The following is a 9,534-nucleotide window of genomic DNA, read 5'->3' on the forward strand; positions in this document are numbered from 1 at the left end:
TGGACGGGAACCCTCTTGTTCTTCCCAGATAGATAGCTACTCTTCAGTTTAGCTAACTTTGTGTCATCCATGAGATGTCAGATAAAACCGCGAAACGTCCGGGAGTTGGCGTCGGGGTGCTGGTGACCGACCCAGCCCACCCGGGCTGTGTTCTCCTGGGGAAACGGAAAAGCCCAATGGGCAACGGGACGTACCAGCTCCCCGGAGGCCACCTGGAGTTCGGGTACGTAATTGCCGAGGCAGCTGCAGCCGTTAGCTCAGCCCCCATTCATAAATCTGACACGCTGCGCGCGCCTCTACGTGTGACGTAGTTGCGTTGCACACGCCTCTCGGTGTATCCTCACGTATCACGATGATGCGTCTTTAAAGAGTGACTTTACAATGAAATAAAACAACGTCATGGCCAGTATATTGGCCATATTAAGACATATTAAGTATTACGACATATTCTGACTTTGCAATATTACACGTGTTTGCCAAATAAATGCATAGAAACTATTTTTGTCGCCATATTTTAAAGGTAGTTTGGTTTGGTAACTCTTTTCTATGTCCCTAAAAGGGAGACATGGGAAGCTTGCGCTCGCAGAGAGGTGATGGAGGAAGCAGGGGTGCGCTTGGGAGACGTCCGCTTCGCCTCCGTGGTGAACTCCATCCGACTGCAGGAGCAGTACCACTACGTCACCATATTCATGGAGGGAGAACTGGAGTCAGGAGAGCCGGAGAACCTGGAGCCGGAGAAGAACGAGGGTAAGTGAGGTGGAACCGGTTTTAAATGGTAGGAAAAAGAAGAAAAAAGAGATTCCCATCCTGACCAGTGTGCGTGGCTCTCTCCCTCCCCAGGGTGGACCTGGACTGCGTGGGACCGGTTCCCTCCAGAGGGTCAGCTCTTCTTGCCCCTGGCAGATCTAAGGCAACAAGGCTTCAGCGCCGCTCAGGACAAGCGGCGCTGAAACTCTGCTTTGAAACGGCAAGGACTCAACAGGTGCACCTCTTTCATCATGGGTTATGGTAGACACCGTAGTATATACCGGATTAATTTAGATTTTAAGCAAATTGTAGGAGCCATTAGTGTGTAGATACAGCTGTATTGTCAGTATAGGGAACTGGAATTAAACGGGAACCTCACCCAACGACACAAACGGCCTCTTTGTGAAAGCGAGCGAGGAACAGGATCGACCAGCCGATGGGCGAGGACGGAAATCCGGCACTACCAAAGTAAAAACCCATCTCACCTGGAGAATGGAGATCATTGGAAACACACACACACACACACCGCTGGAAGACAGCGCTACTTGTTGTTGTATTTTATTCAGTTAATCATTGTATTAGTATACAATATTATTCTATATAATATACAAAACAGAAAGACTGAAAAGGTAGAGGAAGAAGCAAAAACATTTGTTGAAAATGGATGATTGATGTGCATCATGATGATGTTGAAACGGAACTCACAGAAATGAAATGTGATGCCACGGGAAAAAAAGAACAAGAAAGTTCACAGTGAAAGGCTTCAGGAGGAAAGGAAATAAAATGTTGTACGAGTAGGCAAAATAAAGACAAACATCACAACAGTCTTGACTTCCAAGGAAAATGTCACTGTTGTTCAACTACATCTCAATAATGGACTTCACACACGTTTAAAGTACACACACACCAACACAAGAAAAGTGCAACTTATTCAAAGATTTTATTGGTTTTTTTTACTAAAAGATAATGCTATTTATATGTCATGATATAAAAATAGACTGGGGAACGGTTTGTGAACAGATGTAGAAGTTTCAGCTCATTCAAAGGCAGGCAAGAGTTTTATAATGGTTTGAACTAAGGGTGTGTTATTATCCATCAACAGAAACATTTACTATTGATCATATATAAATATATATATATAAATATATTTTATCATATATATAAATATATATATAAATATATTATATAATATATAAATATTTATAAGTATATTATATCAATATATATATTTATTTCTATATATTTATTTCTGTATATTTATTTCTATATATTTATTTCTATAATGTAAAAAACGTGATCAATCTGAAGTGAAAGCGATGCGGGTGAGTGAGTTTCCCCCTCCTCACATCAGAGTGATGCCGGTGACCCCGGCTGCCAACAGCATGGTCCACAGGGTCGCGGCAGCGGTTGCCACGGCACCGCTAAAGCTCTTGTCGTGGGCGTAGGTGACGATGTGCAGGGCCCCGCTGTAGGCCTCCTCGCACGCTGGCTGGATCTGATCCACGGGGAGCTCGAAGCCAAACTTTCCTTTGTCCCTCAGCTCAAAGGTGTAGGTGAGGGGGATCCCCTGTGCCCGAGCCCAGTCTCTGGAGGAACCGGAGTTGGGGTCTGTAGGGAAAAAAAGGGTTCAGCGGTTTTACCGTTTCACCGGAAGCCACGCGGCAAAGAGCGAGCGAGGACCGGCACTGACTTACACAACACTTCCGGGGAGGTTCCCACGGTGTAGTTCATCCCATGGACCCTCCTGATGGCGTCTGCGGCACCCAAACCCACCTCCATCTGAGGAACCAGACGTTCGCTTTTATCCCACGGTCATTGAAAGCACCTTTGAGCCCTTATGCTGCAGGTTCGGGCAACTGGGACACCCGGAAGCAGTTTTACGAGGCGGGAAATGCAAGAATCTAATGATAATGGGTTTTTTACGCCGCTTTTGATTTCAGCCGGCCTGTAATGTTGTTTCAAATCCTGACTGTGATGTTGTGTCAAATGTGCGGGTGTGAAGTACCAGCTCGTTGGAGTTGGGGGCGGTGAAGTTGGGATTTCCATAGGGAATCAGCAGCAGCTGGCTGTAGGAGTGGATGGTGAGGAAACACAGGAAGTCTTCCTTCCGGGTTCCCACGAAATAGGTGACGGCCTGGGCCTCGGGCTCGGACGCGGGTTGGCTCCCGCAGTAGATGTTGGAGCAGGAGTCAAACGACACCCCGACCGCTGGGAGAGATTAGCCAAAGAAATCAAATGTAGGAGTCGCGCCGCGAAATTCGAGAAAACAATATAGTTGTACGCAAACATTTGTGTTTTTTTTAAATGTAAATTTGTAGCCCTGTGAAAGAGCATCATGGGTAATTGAGTCCATGCAGCACACTGATTGGGTATCGCTCATGTCGTAGATTCACATTTGTAGAGTTCACATAATGAATTCACTTGATTCTGTTGAAAGACGAAGGGGGCATCTGGTTAATTGGCACGTAAGTATATTTGTTTTTAACTATTGTTTTTATAGAAAATACTTTCACACGGAATATTATGCTGCAAAAAAGCGCAATCAAATTTTTTTTTTCTGAACTTAAAGGCATCGATCTTTATTCTCATGCAGGTAAATTGCACCTTCCTGTTACAGAAATAACCCGTGCTAAGAACCGGGATCTTGAGAGTTGTGAATATCTTTGGTGCTGGGTTGCATTGTGGGAATTGTAGTTTCTAGCATTTTTCTGGCGCTCTTTAGCACCTCCTTTGAAACAAAGTGTGCATTGGGGACATCTTGAGGAGGAACAAGGTGCAGTTAGTTAAGGAGATGGAGAACCACGATAAGACTCACTGGCCCAGTTGGCGTCAAAGTTGCGGTTGAGATCGACGCCGGTGCAGTTGCAGTCCGAAGGTCCCGGTGACCTGTTCTTCCTCCACAGGCGAGTCTACGCACCAAAATGACCAGTCAGTTACATCAATTGAGCTGGATATTAAACATACTCCAGTGCTGCCTGTGTAATCTCATTTCCTCCGTCCAATTTATGTTAAAAATGAGATGATTTTCTACTTGGGTCACTCTGAGCACCAAAAAAAATCAATTTGTTTCCGATTGATTCGCCGTCTCTTTAATTGACCGCCGTTCTCGCATTATCCCGCTCATCTGAGGCCCGAGAGCCGCGGCTCAGAAACCCCTCAACAGGTAATTGGATTTGAGTCTGTACAAAAAGAAGAAGAAAAAACCCGTAAGCACTGACTGTGTTGTCCTTCCAGGAGTAGATGTAGCCGTCTATGTTGAGCACGGGGGTGACGTAGAAGTCCATGTTCTTCAGCATCTCCTGCATTTTGGGTTCGGTTTTGTGCGCTTGCAGGATCTAATTTGAGAACGCAATGACAATTATACAAAAAATCATATTATTATATGAAGTCAGGATTATTAAATGATTGCGCTCCTCTTACCTGCCAGACAAAGTACTGACAGAAGGCCGGGGCGATCCATTCCCTGGCGTGTATGCCACAGTCCATCCAGATAGCTTTCTTACGCTGCCCGGTGTTGAGGCCGATCTAAAACACACGTTTCCATCGCCTCCCGTTAGGCCGCCACTCTACACAAACACGCATTCACCATCCCAACTCAACGGATCGCAAAGCTGGTCGACCTTGAGCAGGCTGATGCTCCTCTTCTCGTACGTCCGTCCGTACGCCATTGTGGTCACGACATCGGGGTTCTCCTTCGCCACCCGAGTCATCCAGTCGGCGATCTGCGGGGTGAGAATGCACGGGTCACGCAATCTGAGTGAGTGTCTTGTGAGCGTGCGGCGTGTCAAGAGCGAGCTCATCCTCCTCACCTCCGCCATGGGATGATATTTGTAGTAGTCATGCTCCACTCTGTTTGCACACAGCAGCAGAATGAGTGAGAAGCAGTGGTGGAAGTACGAGGTTCCCGCCTTGTTGATATCATTGATCAACACACTTTATGAATGAAACTCACCTCTCCACTCTGGCTGCTCCCGCCGCTGAAAGCAGCACCAGGAGGCTCAGTCCCGCCGAGCTAAGCATTGTCACCTTTGCTAACGTAAAGACCCTCGTTTGAGACTCCGGACCTCCGAGTGGTACACAAGCCTTTATAGAGGCTCTCCATCAGATAAAGACACACCTTTGGCCTTGTTTATTTGTCATTTCTTATGAGCTGTTGCTAAATATTAACCAAGGTCAGACGCTTTACAAATGTATAAGACGATAGCTATTGAGAACATACTTGTACGATAGACTCAATTGCCCCGTGTGACCTTGATGTGTGTTTTTTACCTTCGCATTGAAAATGCGGAAGGTTATGTTTTGATCGCCGTGTATTTATTTATTTATTTATTTATTTGTATGCGTGTTATTCGCATAACAAAAAAAGTTTTTAATCGAATCGCATGAAATTTGGTGGGATGATTGGTTATTATCCGGGGAGCATTTGATTAGATTTTGGGATCGATCGGGTCAAAGGTCAAGGTCATGAAAAGGTCAACATCCTCTTGAATCGCATGGAATTTGGTGGGATGATTGGTTATTATCCGGGGACCATTTGATTAGATTTTGGGATCAATCGGGTCAAAGGTCAAGGTCGTGGATAGGTCAAAATCTTCTTTTTACCATAGCACAGTCAATTTCTATCCAATTGGCATGCAACTAATGCACAAAATGTTCATAATGCAATGCCCAATCTTGTGATATGTGAAGGTATGCGCTCTACCGAGTGCCCGTTCATGTTTTAATACTGCTTTAGACTTTTTAATCACATCCACTCCAGCTCACTCTTTTCTTCACAAATAACTGAGAGCAGGTGATATTTAGTCCCCTCAGAAACACAACGACTCATCAGGAATAACAAAGGAATTCACATGAAAATATTGTGTAATTCATGAGAAATATTGCTCCCTTCATCCTTTCTGGAAAGTACGGACATTTTTAGAGCATCATACATCCTCGTCTGACGGTACTAGCGTGTGTTCAGCCAAACAAAAGAACATATTTGTGGAATAAGAGAGAGAAGATTCGATAAGCTCCAATAAGTCAAAGACATGACTGGAAACAAATAATGAGTCTTGGCCAATGAAAAAGAGCAAAAGTCCACCAGTGGTCATAAATGCTAGGGTTGCAAATTGTTTAACCCTCCTGTTGCCTTAGGGTCAATTTGACCCGATTCAATATTTAACCCTCCTGCCGCCTTAGGGTCAATTTGACCCGCTTCAATGTTTAACCCTCCTGTTACCTTTATATTTACTAACATATTTTACCCTTGGGGTCAATTTGACGCCAGCAATTAAAACCTCCAGAAAATTATTAGAATTAATATTGTTTTCCAAGTTTAAGTGTGAGGCACTTTATGTAGGTTTGTTGACTACCGAAAGAACACCGACATTAAACATTGAATGGGGTCAAATTGACCCTAAGGCAACACAAGGGTTAACAAGGGGGCAATGAGCTTGATTCGATACCATAAAGTCAAGATAAGGATTTTAATGATTCTCTGTTTGGATAATCGTTGTCATCTTAATGTTAATTAGCATTGTCACTGTTAGTATGCTAACACGCTAAAGTAAACAGTCAACATTTTGTCGTTGTAATTGTACACAAAGGCTGTCGACTCTTTAACCGTCCTGTTGCCTGAAACTTTTATTGGATGCTAAACATGAATTTATTTTTTACATTTCATGGCCGTAGGATCAAAACGTTATATCTATCGAGGTAATTATTAATAACCTGAATTCTTTGTTTTGATTGTTCCATTACACCAGCGCTGAAGTAATCATGTTATATAAGATCGTTATCTGCAAATTATGCCTTGTATTACCTTGTTTTTAATATCACCCTTTCAATCAGTTGGCATGCTTTGATATATGTGTGTGTGTGTGTACAACAATAGTTTATTTGGCATTTAAAATACCTCAGAATGTAGTCTTTATGATATACTAGAGGGAAAATAAATGTTTTATTCATCAGTGAGTAGGAAATGTTGCTGGTCAACATCATCTGTGCTCAGGTGGACTGCATGACATTATAGGCTCAGTTTAATCTAGTTTCTCCAGGAACAAGCTTTTATGGTGTCCCTGCAGTGCCTGCTGAAGAGTCCTCATTGAGGTCTTCAGGGTACGTGTTTTGGTTTATTGTTAAATTGCTATAATGCAGCTCCTAAAGATTGCCTGTGATGCATTCTTTAGATTTTGTTTTGTTGCTCTCTTAATGTTTTTTTCCTTTCCTTATCTGTGGTTGCTGCTTCTCAGGTATACGGCCGCTCAGTTATTCTGATGATTGTGCACAAGATTGTGTAGCTGCTGTCCAGAAGTCACTTTAAAAAAATAAAAAACCCATGGAAACAAATTTGACATGATGGCCAAACGATTTAATTACAAATTCCATGTCCGCCATGCGGCCCAAAAATAAGTTTTCCCCATAGACTTACATTGGGAAATGGACGTCTGTAGAAGACACAAAAAGACACACATTTGTTTGTCTGGTACAAATAAATACTAGTGCATAAACTACTCCTGAACATACTGTTAAATAACTCTCTTTGCATTTGATTATTGTTTATTCGAGAGTAGAAATATTGTACACAAGAACATTTCTCTAACATTATAACACAAATCCATTTAGTTTGTAACCTTCAAAATAAAAGCACGGGATATAAAGGTGATCATGTGTCTTTCAAGCCGTCAGGGGCCGCATAAAATGACGTGCTGGGCCGCATTCGGCCCGCGGGCCTCGTGTTTGACACCTGTGCTGTTTTTTTTAGGAATCCTTCATGTAACGTCTCACCAGCAGATGTCAGTGCAATGCTGAGTTCAGGTGAAATCTGTAGATCATCAGAAACACCCAGAGTACTCCCATTACACCGTGACAGCTATATTCTGAAGTACAGACTACTTATGGCAGTACGTCCTCGTTCTCAATAAAAACTCAGTGCAGCTTGTCAACATGCATTTACGATGCCCATTCCTCTTGGCAAAGTTGACCCTTTGAGATTAATTAGTGTCGGAGTGCAGCCTCTCCTTCAACCGGAGCTCTATCTGTCTGCTCCGTGGTTGTGGCCCTGACAGTGGAGCGCCCCCCCCCCCCCCCCCCGCTCCTCCCGCTGACAATGTGCATCTCGTCTATTCATAAGCCGCACGTGAAGATACGGAGACGAGGCCTGTCTCGGGCTCCGGGTGAGCCGTGCTCTCCAACCCATAATCAGAGTGCACGCCACGCCGTTCCTTCATAATGATGGATGAAAGCGCTAATGCTTTGGGATGAGAGAGGCAGGCCGCGCCGCTACACTCAGACACGAGCCCACCGCCTGTCTGCTGACGTCTTTGAAGCCGCTGATAGCGTCTCACATTTTGGATTAAGAGAGGGGGGATTAGAGCAGCGTTTGGATGTGGGGTGATGCTTCATGTTGGTGTGCATCCGAAAGTACACGCCAAAAGAGTATCACACCAGAAGTATGCAATTTGAATACTATCTTTGGTGAAATATGGCAATATATGCAATACTGGACTTGATATCCCACAATGCAATGGCGATGGCGGATCTGCAACGTAAACAAAACGCTTTAATTTAAGTATTATATTCCATTTTGTTTGCCGTAATATATATATTTCTAAATACATATAATTATTTATATATATATATATTTATATATACGTGTATATTTATAAATATATATAAATATATATATATATATATATGTGTATATTTATATATATATGTCTTAAAATTCAGCTCACAAAGGATCATGAAGTTGGCCCTGGTTACCATGGCTACGCGTCTAGGATCTCGCGAAGCAACTTCAAACGCACGCATTCTTTTCTATTCCTAGTTTGTGACTCGTTTACTCCAAACAGTTAAACGCCTGACAGTTTTCAGTTCAACATTTCACGATCACTCCGGCAGTTTCTCTGCGCGGCGATCCCTGTTTCACAAGGTGCCGTTAGCTTGGGGAGTGAAGAGCTGTGTCAACATCTGGACTGTAGAGTGAAGCGTCTGTCGGTGCCGCGTTGACATGTGAGTGAGTGTGTGTTTGCCCTTTAAAACCTGAATCCCCACAGGACGGTTTCAGTTTATGTTATACAGCCCAACATTACAAATTTACCTCGGAGGGCTTTACAGTCTGTAAACACATCCCTGACCTCTGACCTCACATCGGATCAGGAACAACTCCCAAAAAATACAAGAAAAAAACTTTCTCGACGGAGAAAAGGGAAGAACCCTTGAGGAGAGCAACAGAGGAGGATCCCTCTCCAGGATGGCCGGAACAATAGATGTCATGTGACCAGAAGGAATCATTACAGAGTTACATAAACACATTAAATGAATATATGAATAATTAGTCTTCGGCATGGACATAATATAACAGCACAACATGAGCTAAAATAATTAGTAAGCAATTTTCAAATGCTCCAAACACAAAATCACAAAACACTAAAATAATTCAAGTATCATATTTATAATTTTCCTTAAGTTAGCTCACGTAGCTTCACTTAGCTTTTTTTCGTAATGCTGTATTTGTAAGTGAGACAGTCTGCGACATAATAAATAACCAATGTGCCCAGAGGCCCATTTTGGAGAGCTCACCTAAACTATTTGGACTAACAAGGCTCTAATGTGGTCCTGCTTCACCTTTTCTCACTAATTACAATATGTGTGAGCTGCTTTCATGATCTGTACCGTCACGCTAAGCGGACCGTCTCCTGGCTCCAGCTTCAGACTCAGAGGAGACTCCCGGGAGTGGGTTTCCATTTTCTCGTTTCACTCCCGGCAACAAAGCAAATAAGTGTGTTCCGCTGAATGTCTCAC

General features: G+C 43.4%; 2 protein-coding genes across 2 annotated transcripts; one reads left to right on the forward strand and one right to left on the reverse strand.

Moving 5' to 3' along the window:
• The first annotated feature begins 72 nt into the window (after positions 1–72).
• Positions 73–1,550, forward strand: nudt15 (nudix (nucleoside diphosphate linked moiety X)-type motif 15). The gene is made up of 3 exons (XM_056430876.1): positions 73–223; positions 560–747; positions 841–1,550. The coding sequence occupies exons 1-3, from the start codon at positions 75–77 to the stop codon at positions 948–950; spliced, it is 447 nt and encodes a 148-aa protein (XP_056286851.1). The 5' UTR covers positions 73–74; the 3' UTR covers positions 951–1,550.
• Positions 1,551–2,089: 539 nt separating this feature from the next.
• On the reverse strand, positions 2,090–8,496 carry cpo (carboxypeptidase O). The gene is made up of 10 exons (XM_056431759.1): positions 8,466–8,496; positions 4,700–4,778; positions 4,557–4,596; positions 4,368–4,469; positions 4,168–4,272; positions 3,966–4,082; positions 3,563–3,656; positions 2,753–2,955; positions 2,442–2,526; positions 2,090–2,355 (listed from the first exon to the last, which is right to left on the reverse strand). Exons 1-10 carry the CDS (start codon positions 8,494–8,496, stop codon positions 2,090–2,092), a joined length of 1,122 nt encoding a protein of 373 aa, XP_056287734.1.
• Between the last annotated feature and the right edge of the window lie 1,038 nt (positions 8,497–9,534).

This window comes from Pseudoliparis swirei, chromosome 14 (assembly GCF_029220125.1).
Source record: "Pseudoliparis swirei isolate HS2019 ecotype Mariana Trench chromosome 14, NWPU_hadal_v1, whole genome shotgun sequence".
In the NCBI taxonomy this organism is placed as follows: domain Eukaryota; kingdom Metazoa; phylum Chordata; class Actinopteri; order Perciformes; family Liparidae; genus Pseudoliparis; species Pseudoliparis swirei.